The sequence below is a fragment of the Anomaloglossus baeobatrachus genome, chromosome 1 (genome assembly GCF_048569485.1).
Source record: "Anomaloglossus baeobatrachus isolate aAnoBae1 chromosome 1, aAnoBae1.hap1, whole genome shotgun sequence".
NCBI lineage: Eukaryota > Metazoa > Chordata > Amphibia > Anura > Aromobatidae > Anomaloglossus > Anomaloglossus baeobatrachus.
Window position 1 is genome coordinate 506,217,935 of NC_134353.1, and position 16,970 is coordinate 506,234,904.

General features: G+C 49.8%; 1 protein-coding gene across 3 annotated transcripts in view; it reads left to right on the forward strand.

Annotated features, from left to right (window-relative positions):
* The window catches only part of SUSD1 (sushi domain containing 1), a 404,984-nt gene that overhangs the window by 298,673 nt on the left and 89,341 nt on the right, over nt 1–16,970 (forward strand). For all 3 annotated transcript variants that reach the window (XM_075316004.1, XM_075316016.1, XM_075316010.1), the window contains exon 22: nt 495–540. In XM_075316004.1, coding sequence (XP_075172119.1) covers nt 495–540 — 46 coding nt within the window. The remainder of the gene's footprint in view (nt 1–494; nt 541–16,970) is intronic.

A 16,970-nucleotide genomic window follows, 5' to 3' on the forward strand; every position in this document is an offset into this window, starting at 1 on the left:
TATTAAGATGGTTAGCACTGATGATGTCATCATTAGCATCTCTATTCCAATGATCTACATGCTGGACCAGACTTTGAATAGTCTGCGGTAGGAGGTGGTGGTCCCAGAGGAAGAGAAGGAAGCAGAGGATGATGCGGAATGGATACCAATATCTCTAAGGTCCAGACTGTCATCGCACAGGAAGTTGGCAAGGGAAGGTGGAGTGCCGCACTTGAGGGGGGTTCATGGTACCAGACAAACTGTTATTGAAGCTGCAGGAGCAGTGGAAAAAATGGAAAAGGAGGAAGAGGTGATGGGCGCGCAACAGTCAATGGATGAAGAAGATATTGATCCCTACACTGTTGTCCATGGTTAGTGGGGAGGGATGGAGGAACCAAGCTTGAGTATTATTAAAATTACATGACATTCTGAATTAGTAGTTACATAATATTTAATTTCTAATGTACGGTTTTTTATTTCAATATTTATACATTTCTAAATGTTTTCCTCTTCAGATGAGAACACAGACATGTACAGCTCAAGTGGTGGCTCAAGCTGAAGGTAAGAATGATGAGAAAACGTACATTCTGCATAGTCAAACTGTATCAGGAAATACAAGTGAGTCAAATCTTGCAGGCAGTTATCTAAATGTATATCAAGTATTTATGAGCTGAAATCTTAAAGGGGTATTCCCATATCCATGATCCTATCCTGATATGTAGTAGGTGTAATAATAGTAGTAGTAGTAATAATAATAATAATAATAATAATAATAATAATAATAATATTAGCAGATACCTCCAATTAGAAATGTAGTCTCCTGATCTATGTCACTTACCTTATGTGCAGGGCATTATAGTAGCTTAGGTATCCATGGTTATGACAACACAAATAGGGACAGTTAGCTAATGTTCGTAACCATGGATACCTAAGCTACTGTAATGCCCTGCACATTTCAAATTGGAAGTATTTGGTATTATTATGATCATTATTATACCTACTACAAATTGTGATATGATCTTGGAGATGGGAATACCCCTTTAAAGCGGTTTTCAATTATTTGGATAACTCCTCTCAATCTGAGTGCTTGACCTGCCGAGACTCGGCCCGGGGGCAGCAGAACTGACGAGCCCGAGTGGCCCCCCCCAGCTCTCCAGGGCCCTGGCATTTGCCCGGGTATGCCGGGTGCTGACGCCGGCCCTGGCTCTGTATGTAGTATTATTAATCTACTAATCTTTCTATAATGTCCCCCCAAATCTTGCCTTTTCTATAATATCTCCCAAACATAACATCTCTGCATAAAGTGCCCTCATCCCAGCTCATCATTATACTATGCCGTCTTTCACAATCTCCTTACTAATTGCCTCATAATGTCTATCATTGCACCATAATGTCCCAATTTGCTTCATAATGTCCCCCATTGCCTCAAAAGGTCACACATTACCCTATACTGTCCCCATTTCCCCTTAATGTCTCAATTTGCTTCATAATGTCCCTCATTTTCATTGCCTTCATCTTCTTCTCTGCAGCCCTGGCGGCAGTGTGATGACAGCATGTTGGTGCGGGGCTGAGAAGTGCTCCTCTACCTCAGTTCTGTGGCCGCACTGTCCAAATGTATGCACATCTAAAAGACATGAATACATTTGAATTTAGGAAAGGTTGGGTCTCCAGGTCCTGTGCATATTGTGCAGGCCTGGGACTCCCGCAGTGCAGCGTTAAGGACCTTTGATGAGTCACAAGACTGTGATGTCACTAAAGGTCTTTCTGCAACAGCAGTGATAATGCACAACTTGTTCTATAACTGCAGATTATGATTGAAAGGCTGGGGGCTCCTTAGAGCATGGGGGCCCTGGTTCAACTGCCTAGTCTGGCCACCCCTAATGTAAGCCCTGAGAAACAGGTGGCCCTGCACATTTTCTGGTGGAGCTGGGTTACAAGCCTGTGGTTACCCCGTACTGTATAAAGTACAGGAGCTCACTGAGGATCGGTTGCCCACAGGGGGACTCCTTGGGGGCCTGGGGGCCAGTCCAACCCTAATTAAAATACACACATAGGAAAATATACATGCATGTGTGCAGCCGGTGCTGCTCGGATCCAGATCTGCGGTATGGCTCAAGGGACTCTACCGGACGCGGGGGTCATGCGGACACTTCGAATAAAAGGGGGACATAATTGTACGGGATTTGTTAGAAGCTGTCTGTGACGCCACCCACAGTGTGTGTTGAGATGTAGCACCACCGCTGCTGTTACGGGGTGCCCGGGGAAAATGTGATGTCAGCCGGATGTTAACCCCTCCGTGGGTAGGGATGGATGCCCCGGGGCCCAGTGTTGTGCAGGGTTGCAGGGATCAGTACACTTAGGGGTACTTTGCACGTTGCGACATCGCTACTGCGATATCGTCGGGGTCAAATTGAAAGTGACTCACATCCGTGCTCCGGTAACGACGTTGCAACATGTAAAGTCTAGGAGAGAAGATGAACGAGCGTGAAACAGCCTAAAATCGCTGATCTGTGTCACGTCGTTCATTTTCATAATGTCGGTGCGTCCGCAGGTACAATGTTGTTTGTCGTTCCTGCAGCTCCACACATCGCTGTGTGAAGCCGCAGGACTGACAAACATCTCCTTACCTGCGCCCGCCGTCCACCGGCAATGTCGAAGGGAGAAGGTGGGCGGGATGTTTACATCCCGCTCATCTCCGCCCCTCCGCTTCTATTGGCCGGCTGCCGTGTGACGTCGCTGTGACGCCGCACGACCCGCCCCCTTAGGAAGGAGGTGGGTCGCCGGCCAGAGCGACGTCGCAGGGCAGGGAAGTGCGTGTGAAGCTGCCGTAGCGATAATGTTCGCTACGGCAGCTATCACAAGATATCGCATGTGCGACGGGGGCGGGTACTATCGCGCTCGGCAACGCTGTCATCGGCTAGCGATGTCGCAGCGTGCAAAGTACCCCTTACAGTTCGGTTGTCCTGGTGCTGGATAAGGTTGTACTGATGTATGGAGTCAATAAACACAGTTCTTTTGGTAAACCAAGGTGATGGTGGCCGGCCTCCGCAGACGGATTTATCTGGTCCCACACCCAGGCTGGTGATCAATGTGCCTTTCCTCTGCACTTTGTGTATTTTTCAGTGATGGAGTTCCCGGTGTGTAATGCAGGAGTCCGCTCCCGGTCCTTTGGTTGGGAGCCGTGCCCGTCAGACGCTGACCCGTGGGATCTACCGGGCCCTGGTGGATGCCCTATCCCTCTCTGTGGGTGGTTGTCTACTTTTCGGGGTAAAGGCCCCGTTACATGGGACGATATATCTAACGATATGTCGGCGGGGTCACGGAGTTTGTGACGCACATCCGGCATCGTTAGAGATATCATACCATGTGACACCACTGAACGACTGTGAACGAGCAAAAATACTCACCTTATCGTTGCTTGTTGACACGTCGTTCATTTTCATACTATTGTCCCACCTTCTCTGCGCCGGTTGTTCATCGTTCCCGAGGCAGCACACATCGGTCCGTGTGACACCCCGGGAACGATGAACACAGCTTACCTGTCCCGCCGGCAATGCGGAAGGAAGGAGGTGGGTGGGATGTTATGTCCCGCTCATCTCCGCCCCTCCGATTCTATTGGCCGGTCACTGTGACGCTGAACGTTCCTCCCCCTTCAGGAAGAGGATGTTCGCCGCCAACAGTGAAGTCGTCCGGGAGGTAAGTACGTGTGACGGGGGTTACCGACTTTGTGCGATACGGGCAACAAATTGCCCGTAACACACAAACGATGGGGGTGGGTGCGATCGCACATGCGATTGCACGATAAATCGACGTGTGTAACAGGCCCTTTAATTTGGGACAGGACCTAAAATCCTGCCCTCAATTGGTTAATTAGCTAGGCTGTTGGTGCTGGTCCTGGCTTCAGGGTCCAAGTACCCCCTTTATGCACGGTTTCCGAGTCGGTTCTCCGGTGTCGGTACCGGCGGGCTACAACTGTGCCCCGATCCACTTCGGCTCTCCGGCAGCCGTCTTCCCATCACGTCCTGCCACTGATCACCATCTGCCACCTTGCCAGCACGCCAGGGCTCCAACCCTGACGCCTGTCAGCTTGGCACCTCCACTCCAAACTTCAACTTCCAATTCCACTGACTGTTTTCCCGCCCCGGGTTCTCCAGACCCCTAGGTGGGCGTTCTCCATCCGCCTGGTCCCGCCCACTGGTGTGTCTGTCCTTCCCTGAGGGGGTGACTAGGGTTTCAGGTCAGCTGTTTTAACCCTGAGTGGGAGAGGTGTTGTGCGGGGGCCTAAAACTGTGTGACTACCTGGTTTTGCCAGGGCGTAACACATGTTCATACATATAGGAAAATACACACGTACTCTGACTGCCGAGACCCCACCACTGAACCAATGTCCCATGCCCGAACAAAACACACAATTGTAGTAAACCAAATCAACTTTATTGGAGAGAATCAAATATTTATACAAACTCTCATCTTTTGTTGGGTTGGGGTCGGTCACAGCTTAAAATTAACCATTGTAATTATCCAACCGGATATACCATTTCAAACGAGGCGTAGTGCCAGGCCGGACTTCTGGCGCAATCAGCCTTCGCTTAACATCCACCATTTTCAACCACTGACCGCCACGGAGGAGCAAAAGTCGCTAGACTGCGCTCCGACCTCCACCCATAAAAAAGAGGGCCTGCTGAATGCCCTCTTGCTGAATGCCATCTTGAAAGCAAATAAAATAGCTGCCTGTCCCTGAGGGAGTTTTACCATGTCAGACCTCTTGGAACAGGAACAGAGCTCATCACCGAATACGAAAAACTTGGGCGATACCGCACCGTCCATTAGTGAAGCAATAAATGAAGGCTACCATAATGCACAAAACAAGAGGAACGCCACTACCGACGTGCTGAAAATCAGGGTTGGTAAACCAGCCTATGCAGCCTGGGTAGCAGCACACATCCTAAAAGAATGCGTACCAAAACAGAAGGGGGTTAGGCCGAGTAAACAAAGACACTGACATTAAAGGAACAAGAACTAGAACTTTTGACAGCTAGGGACTATCCTATCCTCTAGAGGTAGGAGTAAACACCGGAGCTGAGCAGCGGATATAGTTGTTAACCAAAGAATACCTACCGGATGGATCTGTTCCTGGACTTACAACTCAAAACGTAAACCGCCCGAAAAAAACGCCGGAAATGTGCTTTGCAATACAACTGCTCGCCGATACGACAAGAGCCAAAAAAGACCAAGCCAAAGGAAAACGCAAAAAGAACCAATTCAAAATGAACAAACAAATTACATGCACAAGCAATTGCCACCATGTGACACTATGGACAAATCCAAAAAAAACCACATGGTAAATGAAAGCAAGCTTTGTCAGGTGGGAGGCGAAAAAACCCTAGCTTTAGAATCAATTGCAATCCCTAAGAAGGGTAACCAAAATAAAGCCAAATCACAGCTGAGCAAGAGCCTCTTTATTGGGGTACCAGTCGAGCCATGGTCCCATCGCGAGAACGCCCACTGGCGTCCTTATCCAGCGTATTTGATGGTTTCGCTGGCAGTTTTGCAGATGAACTAAGGCACTGAGTTGCTGCATGTGCTCCGCCACAAGCGGAGCACTCATGCCTGAATTTACATAGGCCAAAGAAGTGGCAGTGGCCTTCATTAAATAACCAACACGCGCCGGGTCTACGAACGGCCACTGAGCCGAAGGCGGCAGAGGTGCCAGGGTGAAGGGGGTCATAAGCCTTCTGGGCCAGCATTAAACACAGCCAAGTGTCCGTGGCTTTTACACCCCAACCCAACTGGGGTTGAAGGGCCAAACGACGCCGAAAATCCTCGTCGTAACGCCACCAAGCTGATCCCCCATGTGACTTGTAGGAATTATAAATGGTGTCGAGATATATAAACATCTCAGAACAGCGCTCAGGGTGCTTCTGTCCCATGACACATCCCATAACAAAAAATGCCTGAAGCCAGTTGTTAATGGACTTAGCCACTTTTGGCCTCCTCTCGAAAGGACGATCAGATGCGCTTCATTCCTTGTCAATTGTATGTTGATTGGTCGTAACTAAAGACCATATATCAACATAGTCATTCTCCCATATTTTTTGGACAGTCTCAGCATCCAAATGGGATCCCAAATGGGCAATGCCGCAAAAGAAAGTGTCTCTATGAATGTCAGCACGAGGCTGGGGGTCAGACTGTGAAGGAGGTGGACCAGCTAAAGAAGGGTTAATTAGTATTCCCCCACCCGCCTGTAAATTAGCTAACAGTTTCTGAATAGTTGCTGCTATACCCACACTACTCCCCAACACCCCCAAGTATTGGTACTCACCAACATCCGGAAAGGGAGCGACAGCAGGCTCCTGAAGAGGATCAACAACCGTCTCCCTCTGAGGAGGTCGGTAACAACGGCGATGATGGCCATGGGGCACAACTGAGCCATTTGAGGAATACGGTGTAGTGGAAGGACAACGCCACCTCGATGAACGGGAACGGCGGCTCCTCCGAGAGGATCTGGAATGACGGGAGGAATGGTGGCTATGTCTGCCATGTGATCCAGCAGAGTGTCTGCGGTCAGGGCTGCGAGAGGTTGATGCCGAGGAGAACAAGGCAGAGCGGTTACCGCGCCCACAGCGGCTACGACCGGGGACCGGGGATCTAGCAACCGCTTTTGGTGAAACAGGAGCAAATGGGGCTTGTGCAGGTGGAGGTGGGGCAGACACTGCAGGGTGTACACCTGCAGAGCATCTGCGTAGGCCAGGGCTGTGAAGGGGTCACACCGAGGAGAGCAAGGCAGAGCAGATACCGCGCCCACGGCAGCTACGACCGCGAGCCGGGGATCCAGCAACCGCCTGTGTTAGAGCAGGAATATCAGGGGCTTGACAAGCCGGGGCAGGTGGACAAGGGGCTGGAGGGGCTAATAATAGAGCAGATGAGGCTCGTGCAGGTGGGGGAGGGGCAGATACTGCAGGGTGCACACCTGCAGCCCCCCGCACCAGAGGTGGCATGGTGAGGGGCTGCAACTGTGCAAAGGGGCCAGGAGGGCTTATTACTGCCCCAGCACCCATGGGTGCACTCCGCTGAATAAACTGAGAGGGTGGGGGTAGGGGGTGCACCATTCCTGCAGATACCCCTATGAACGAGGAGCCACAGTCATGGTGTCCGCCTGTTAGTGTTAGTGACGGTGGTGGCTGATTTAATAGCGGTTCGGGGAGGCAGGGGTTAACTAATACCGGCCGCAGCTCTACACTGACAGGGGAAGAATGTCTGCGTGTAGCAGCCACGGCCGGAAGCTGGGAGGGAGTGAGGAGCTGGGAGGGGGTGAGGAGCTGGGAGGGGGTGAGGGGGTCATCTGCCTGAGTTGGTGGTACATGGGGGTTAACAGCTCTCGACCGCAGATACATGCGGTCAGGGGGACAGTCCTGGCTCACAGCCGTTGCGGTCGGGAGCTGGGAGGAAGTGAGGAGCTGCGAGGGGGTGAGGGGGGAGGTATCTGCATGAGTTGGTGGTACATGGGAGTTAACAACTCCCGACCGAAGACACATGCGGCCAGGGGAACAGTCCCGGCTCACAGCCGCTGCGGTCGGGAGCTGGGTGAAAGTGAGAGGTACTAGTCGCAAGGCACGCGCACGAGAAGTGCGCACGCCCCGTGACGTCACAGCTACCGACCGCAGGTCCACGCTGCCAGAGGGACAGTACTGGCGTGTAGCCTCTGCGGTCGGGATCCGAGGGGGAATTTGGGGGGCTAGTCGCAAGGCGCGAGCACGAGAAGTGCGCACCCCCCGCGACATTATCAGTGTGGGACTCAGGCGCTCCGGCGGACGGGTATGCCGAGCGGACCGCCTGCCACCGGGGGTCACCGCCTTAGCCTCAGGAGGGACGGAACGCGGCTTATCTAAGAAAGCGTTAAGCCAGGCGTCACCATCCCTCCCGATTCTGTCCCTTATGGCAGCAGCCAAAGTGTCGGCCATCTCTCACCAGCAGCAGACTGTGTCCGGGTTGCCAGCAGCACAGCAGCGTCCAGGTCTCAGGATGAGGAGAGGCCGAATCCAGGAAGTAAGGGGGATTATATAGGGGAGCCAATAGTGAGGAAAATAGTGGGATTAGACACCATAAAGGGGGCAGGGTTCGGGCATGGGAGTGGGATTTTAACATCTTGCATACCGGGCTCGGCAGTCAGGGTGCATTCAGTGCAGCCTCACTGACCTGCCCTGCAAACCTGCTATATTCAATCTATCATTTGTTAAATCTCCCCATACTTGTTATTCCAGGAGACCCGATAGTCCAGGGGTATCACAAGAGCATACCTATTAAAGTTTTTAAGCTTTAATATAAAAAAATACAGTGCTTACAATAAAGAGGCATGAAGGATAAAAACAACACACAAATATGCACAACAGTTATAAAATAAAAGGGAGAAAATAATAGAAATACCTAAACTTTTCAGTCTAAAGAAGTTTTCCCTTTTCCTTGAGGGGAGGAGAAAACGAAATATGGATTAAATCAGCATCGGACGACCCCCACATGTGATATTGGACAGCAACATTTTTTTCTTATCTAAATGCAAAAAGGAGAATCTGATTCCCACTATCTTCTGAAATATATCTAATGGTTTTATACCTTGTTCAAGACATTGCACTATTTGAGTCTTTTCGGCTATGAAAGATCATTTTTTTCCTTCCCATTTTACTTGAACCCATGGCCTGCGTAATTGCAACGCTGAGTCACTTCTCATGGACAAAGGCGAGGGAGTGAAAAAGTCTGAGGTTGATGCCAGGTGAGAATGTCAGAGATAAAAGATGTGCTTTTTTGCGGCGGTACGTGCCACTACGGCGTACCGGAAAATCTGAAGAGTGGCTCTGGCTCTGTCCACATGGCTAATTTGTAAAATATACAAATTAGCCATGTGTGGAGCGGAGGCATAAGCCAGAGGCGTATCTAGGGGAGAGCTGGCGGGGCGCTATGGTGCAGCCTGATGCGGCGGTGTGGAAGTCTGCCGAGGTGGGAGCCACTATTCTGAGTGTGGTTGTCACGCTGACAGCCGCACTCATAGAAAGTGCAGCGCGTGGTTCCCACTTCTCAATTGTCCAAGGACAATTGAAGCGGTGATCCCTGGCGCTGATTTCCGGGTCAGCGCGACGGCTTTCATGTGATCAGGTCAGCTGATCAGACTGCTGACCCGGAAGTCAGGGCCGCAGCGGGGAGATGGCAGAGGACGCTGATAAGTGCTCCACTGTGGAGCTGAAGACACGGAAGAGAAACATTATGGGGTGAGAGGGGAGTATTTATGAAACAGTATGGGGGACGGAACTATCTGTGGACACACTATGGGGGGGCAGAGGGTGGGGAATGGGAACCATCTTTGGACACACTTTGGGGAGACAGAGGGTGGGGAGTGGGCAATATCTATATTCACAGTAGGGGGGTAACTATCTGGACAGAGTATGGTGGGAAGAGACGATGGGGAGGGGTAAGTATCTTTGGAGACAGTATGGGGAGAGAAAGGATGAGGTTTCATGCATAGTGAGAGAGAGGATGAGGTTTCATGCATGGGGAAAGAGAGGATGAGGTTTCATGCATGGTGACAGAGAGGATGAGGGGTGATGCATGGGGACAGAGAGGATGAGGGGTGATGCATGGGGACAGAGAGGATGAGGGGTGATGCATGGGGGGAGAGAGGATGAGGGGTGATGCATGGGGACAGAGAGGATGAGGGGTGATTCATGGGGACAGAGAGGATGAGGGGTGATTCATGGAGACAGAGAGGATGAGGGGTGATGCATGGGGACAGAGAGGATGAGGGGTGATGCATGGGGACAGAGAGCATGAGGGGTGATGCATGGGGACAGAGAGGATGAGGGGTGATGCATGGGGACAGAGAGGATGAGGGGTGATGCATGGGGACAGAGAGAATGAGGGGTGATGTATGGGGACAGAGAGGATGAGGGGTGATGCATGGGGAGAGAGAGGATGAGGGGTGATTCATGGGGACAGAGAGGATGAGGGGTGATGCATGGGGACAGAGAGGATGAGAGGGGGTTCCATGGGGACAGAGAGGATGAGGGGTGATGCATGGGGACAGAGAGGATGAGGGGTGATGTATGGGGACAGAGAGGATGAGGGGTGATGCATGGGGACAGAGAGGATATGGAACGAACTGGAAATACATTTTGAGTACACAGAATAAAGAGTGACATGGTATGAGGAGTAAGTGGGCAGGATGGGGAGTGAGGTGGAAAAGTATATGGACACACAGGAGGTAGTGAGGAGACAGTAAGGGATGAGAAGAATGTGAGGGGCACAGAATAAAGAATGGGCAGTATGGAGGGGTGGTATGGAGAGGGGGCAGAATGGGAGGACAGTGTGAGGTTATAGCAAGGAGGGGAAGTGTGATGAAGGCACAGTATAAAGACTGGGCAATATAAGGGGACACAGTGTAAAGGACACTGTAAACAGTAGGCTCAGTTTGGAAAGAGAGGGAATATGGAGGGCATGTACCATAAGAGGGACAGTGTGGGTCATATTTTTTGCAGAGAATACTGTGAGGGGCTATTATTTATTCTGGGGCACAGTGTAGGGCAGATATTTTTAAATAGAAGTATTATAATCATTCTGCTACTTTTAGGGGCATCGTGATGGGATGTGCTGCAGAAGAGTGGAGAAGATGGAAATCTGCAGAGACGAGATGTGAATGTGAAAAGTCATCATTGCGTCAGGACAAGATGATGAATAGTAAGAAATGACTAGAGACAACATCATCTATAAGGTACCTGAATGTAAATGTTTATTTGTGATACTGACAATGTCTTATCATTAGGCCTGGGTCCCACGTGTGCATTACTTCTGATGTGAGCACAATGGGACCCCCATTGATCAGCTGATTATGGTGCAGGTGGCCGGAAATGCTTATTTCTGGATCTGCTCTGTCCTCTGATGGTGTCCGCAGCCGGGTACTCCACATCCATCTCCTTGATTTTAATAGGAGACTGCTGCAACTATCAGAAGACAGAGCAGATCCAGAACTGAGCACTTCCTGCCACCACCGACACCTAGAGTAGAGAATTGGCGGTGCCGGACATCGACCAGTCAGACATTTGTGACCTATCCTAAGTAGAGTTGAGCGCGGTTCGTGGCTCTCCAGTTCGCTGTTCGAGTGATTTTGGGGGCTGTTCTAGATTGAACTAGAACTCAAGCTTTTTGCTAAAGCTCGATAGTTCTAGTTACGTTCGAGAACGGTTCTAGCAGCAAAATGCCAAGCTAATTACTAGCTGGCTTTCCGCTGTAATACTGTAAGTCACTCTGTGACTCACACTATTATGAAATTTCAGCGTATAGTATGCGTGGACTGCGCATTCAGATCACTGCTGCTGGGATAATGGCGATCACCATTTTTTTTTTTCCTTGTCTTCCTTTCCTAAGCACGCGCGTGTAGTGGGGCGGGCCAGCATGTCAGCCAATCCCAGACACACACACAGCTAAGTGGACTTTTAGCCAGAGAAGCAACGGCATGTGTGATAGGATGTCCATGTCACATGTCCCTGCATTATAAAAACGGGTATCTGCCCGTCAGGACGCCATTATCTGCCTTCTGAGTCTGAGTGTCAGTCACCGCTGGCGTAGCTCCTGTCTCCGATACTGCTGTGTACGCTCTACACACAGCGCTATACAGAATAGGGATTGAAGTTTCTTTTAGCCCTTGTAAGGGCTAATAGCAGCAGGCTCAGAGCCATAGGTGACAGTCAGGTCCGTGGAAACAGATTTTAGCAGCTACAGATAAGAGCGTCTGTGTAGCTAAGGTCAGGGACTTACTCGCTGCATTTCCCCATTAGGAGGGATATAAAGTGAGGCTTCCTTTCATCTACACAGACCCACAACCCTGCCACTGTACCCTCCTGCCCTTTGCACACTCAAGCTCATTGTTACTAAGCCATTATACTAGCAAACACTGAGGAAACTTAGTGGCATCCTAAAAGTGGCTGTTGTACTCCATTTGTGCCCCACTGGTGCCAAGCTATTTGCAGCACCACTGCATTGCACACTCAAACTCATTTTTACTAAGCCATTATACTAGCAAACACTGAGGAAACTTAGTGGCATCCTAAAAGTGGCTGTTGGACTTCATTATTGTCCCACTGGTGCAAAGATATTTGTGGCACCTCTGCATTGGACACTCAAACTCATTTTTACTAAGCCATTATACTAGCAAACACTTAGGAAACTTAGTGGCATCCTAAAAGTGGCTGTTGGACTTCATTATTGTCCCACTTGTGCAAAGATATTTGTGGCACCTCTGCACTGGACACTCAAACTCATTTTTACTAAGCCATTATACTAGCAAACACTGAGGAAACTTAGTGGCATCCTAAAAGTGGCTGTTGGACTTCATTATTGTCCCACTGGTGCAAAGTTATTTGAAGCGCCACTGCATTGCACACTCAAACTCATTGTTACTAAGCCATTATACTAGCAAACACTGAGGAAACTTAGTGGCATCCTAAAAGTGGCTGTTGGACTTCATTATTGTCCCACTGGTGCAAAGCTATTTGCAGCACCACTGCATTGCACACTCAAACTCATTGTTACTAAGCCATTCTAATAGCAAACTATGCTGCCAGTTTAAGGGCCGTAGTTGCATTGTCAGGAATAGTTATTGTTGTTTATTCTGCTGTTAATAAAGCTAGACCACCGCTGCAATCTACACCACCTCTCAATTTTTACTACCACATTTTAAGTGCACAATCTTGTCGCAATCAAAATGAGTGGCAAAATGACAGATGCTGGTGGAAAGGGGAAGAGGCGTGTTGGAAAAGGAAAAAAAGGGTTTGTCCGTGGGGAAGGTGGCAAAGCTCCATTAACATCTGCTGAAGATAGACCATCTTCCAGCAAAAGTAAGATGTCTACTACTTACCGTGGACAATCCGATGTGCTCCCTTTTTTACAGACACTAACAACTGGAACAAAGGTAGATGATGGCCAAAAAAAGAAAATGCTTGAATGGATCTCAAGTGGTCCAACAAGTGCCCTCTCCATCACCTCAACTACCGCATCCCAAAAACACCAGTCCTCTGACTTGTCATCCCAATCACACTTGCTTTCTCCCAGCTCTCAATTCTCCATCCGCCCTGCACAGTATGGTGGAACTGAGATGGCTGAGTCTGCAGAGCTGTTCAGTCACACTATAGCCTGGGAATCAGAGGTCTGCTCCCAAGCTACAGTGAGTACAGAACAGGAAATGGTCTGCAGTGATGACCAGAACCTTTGTGACTCTGATTCAGGCCGTGAGGACCAAGTTTCTGAGCATAATGTTGACCCTTATTCACAAACTATAACACCTGTTGTTATAGACAATGAGGAACATACTGATGACGATGAGACGCAGATACCAGATTGGGATGACAACTTAAATATTCGGTCAGGGCAATAACAGGCTCGGTCTGAGGGTGAGGGGAGTGCAAACACAACAATTGATGAGGAAGTTCTAGATCCCACCTACTGTCAACCCACAGTCAGGTACTCGAGGAGGTCAACAGAGGCGGTGGAGGAGGATGCAACTGACGACGAAGTTACCTTGCGCCTTCCTGGACAGAGTCGGAGTACTGGTAGCACGTCTACAACTGCATCCTCAGCCACCACTGTGCCTCTGAGCACTAGTCGGGGTGGATCAGCAGGTCGCATGCCCTCTAAGCCTTGCCTAGCCTGGTCCTTTTTTGACATAGCAAAAGATCGCCCAAATCATGTGATATGTAAAATTTGTCGTGATTCTGTTAGTAGAGGGCAAAACCTCAGCAGTTTGACAACTTCTTCCATGAATCGTCACATGAATAAATATCATATGTCACAGGGGGAGGCTCACCGTGCTGCAATGCAGCCTAGTGGAGCGAACCATCCACCGCCTGCCCCTTCCAGTGCATCCGCGCGCTCTTCATCTTCTAGGACTGTGGGGACAGCTGTCACACCTGGTTTTCCACGCACAACTTCCACCACTGTAAGGCTAAGTTCACACACTGCGTTTTTTTGACGCTGCGTTTTTGGCCGCTAAAAACGCACAAAAAACGCACCCGCGTCAAAAAAACGCGGCAAAAATGCATGCGTTTTTACCACGATTTGTTGCGTTTTTGGCTGCGTTTTGCTGCGTTTTTGATCTCTGCGTTTTTCTGCGGTTTTCCAATGCATTGCATGGGGGGAAAACGCAGAAAAACGCAGGAAAGAATTGACATGTCCATTTTTTTTTTTAAGCTCAAAAACGCAGCTTAAAAACAGTTGTGTGCGGACAGCAAAATTGAAAACTCATAGACTTGGCTGGGGAAACAAAGTCATGCAGTTTTGAGGCCGAAAACGCACCCGAAAAACGCCGCAAAAAACGCATTGTGCGCACATAGCCTAACCGCAACAGGCAGTTTGCTTGGTAGGTCGTCAGTTGGTTTGGAAGGGGAAACAAGTGCGTGTGTACAGCTCTCTCAGACATCGATAGCACCAACGTTGGATGAAGGCAACATCATGACTACGCCTGCACTTTCCTCACAAACCTGCATTTTTCCAGGGACACCCTACTCAACACCGTCTACACACAGCAGCCAGATCTCTGTCCCTCAGATGTGGATAAATAAAAGGCCATTTCCTGCGAACCATGACAAAGCTAAGAGGTTGACTTTATCCCTCTGTAAGCTCTTGGATACCGAAATGCTGCCTTTCCGCATGGTGAACACACAGGATTTTAGAGACCTTATGTCTGTCGCTGTGCCCCAGTACCAGATGCCCAGTCGCCAGTACTTCTCTAAGAAAGGTGTGCCTGCGCTACACCAGCATCTCGCACACAACATCTCCGCTTCCTTGAGAAACTCTGTGTGTGAACAGGTGCATTTCACCACCGATACTTGGACCAGTAAGCATGGATAGGGACGTTACATGTCGCTGACTGGGCACTGGGTAACTATGGTGATAGATGGTAAAGGGTCTGCTGCACAAGTCTTGCCATCCCCACGACTTGTGTGTCAATCCTCTGTCTGTCCAAGTTCCGCCACTGCTTCTGCCTCCTCCACCTCGTCTGGGTCCTCCACCTCCGCCCCAAGCCTGCCTGGTCAGGCCACCAGCGTTGTAACTGCGCAGAAGGAATCACGCACCCCTCATTACTATGCTGGCAGCAGAGCGCAACGGCATCAGGCGGTCTTTAGCTTGAAATGTCTTGAAAATAAGAGTCACACAGCGGCTGAGTTGTGGGCAGCTCTGGAGACTGAGTTTGGTAAATGGTTGTCTCCACTCAACCTGCAGCCTGGTAAGGCCGTGTGCGAAAATGCTGCAAACCTGGGTGCAGCCCTTCGCCTGGGCAAGGTGACACACATGCCTTGTATGGCTCACGTGTTTAACCTTGTTGTCCAGCAATTTTTAACACACTATCCCGGCCCAGATGGCCTTCTGAACAGGGCACGAAAACTGTCTGCTCACTTTCGCCGTTCAACCACCGCTGCTGAGCGACTTGCATCGCTCCAGAAGTCTTTCAGCCTGCCGGTTCATCGCCTGAAATGCGATGTGCCGACACGCTGGAATTCGACTCTCCACATTTTACAGCGACTGTGGCAGCACCGTCGAGCCCTGGTGCAATATGTCATGACGTATAGCCTGGGCCAACGAGATGCAGAGGTGGGGCAGATCACCCTGATGGAGTGGTCTCAGATCAAGGACCTATGCACCCTTCTGCACAGTTTCGACATGGCGACGAATATGTTTAGCGCTGACAATGCCATTATCAGCATGACAATTCCAGTCATTTACATGCTGGAGCATACGCTAAACACTATTCGAAGTCATGGGGTGGGACAACAGGAAGGTGAGGAACTACAGGAGGATTCATATGCGCAAGAGACAACAACATCACCAAGGTCCAGACGTTCATCATCACCAACGCGGCAGGCATGGGACCATGAGGGACAGGGATCAACAATGGCGCATGGTAGCAGGTGAAATTTTGAGGAAGGTGCAGGAGAACATGAAGAAATGGAGGACGAACTGTCCATGGACATGGAAGACTCAGCGGATGAGGGAGACCTTGGTCAAATTTCAGTTGAAAGAGGTTGGGGGGAGATGTCAGAGGAAGAAAGAACGGTTAGCACCTCTATGCCACAAACACAGCGTGGACTTGGTCCGCATGGCTGCGCAAGACACATGAGCGCCTTCTTGCTGCACTACCTCCAACATGACCCTCATATTGTCAAAATTAGAAGTGATGATGACTACTGGCTTGCCACACTATTAGATCCCTGGTACAAGTCCAAATTTTGTGACATAATTCCAGCCATAGAAAGGGACGCACGTATGCAGGAGTATCAGCAGAAGCTGTTACTCGATCTTAGCTCGGCTTTTCCACCAAACAACCATGGTGCAGGGAGTGAATCTCCCAGTTGTTACTTGACAAACATGGGACGGTCTCGTCATCTTCAACAGTCTACTCGTACCAGCAGCACCATATCTGGTGCTGGTAACAGCAATTTTATTGAATCTTTTCATAATTTTTTTAGACCATCCTTTGTAAGGCCACCAGAGACAACAAGTCTGACACATAGTCAACGGCTGGAGAGGATGATACAGGAGTATCTCCAAATGAATATCGATGCCATGACTTTGCAAATGGAGCCTTGCTCATTTTGGGCTTCAAATCTTGAAAAATGGCCAGAGCCCTCAACTTACGCCTTGGAGATTTTGTCGTGTCCAGCTGCCAGCGTTGTCTCTGAACGTGTCTTCAGTGCTGCTGGGTGTGTGCTGACAGATAAGCGCACGCGTCTGTCCAGTGACAATGTGGACAGACTAACGTTCATCAAAATGAACAAGTCATGGATCCACAAGGAATTTACTACCCCTGTGTCATCCTGGGGAGAGTAAATGCTTGTGGATTTGGAATGTGCTTGATGCTAATCTACCTGTGAAGTGTACAACTAGGGCACAAGTGCTGCCACTGAAGGGGTGGGTGTGTGTGTGGCCCAATTTTTGGAAAAAAGGGAGACTCCGCT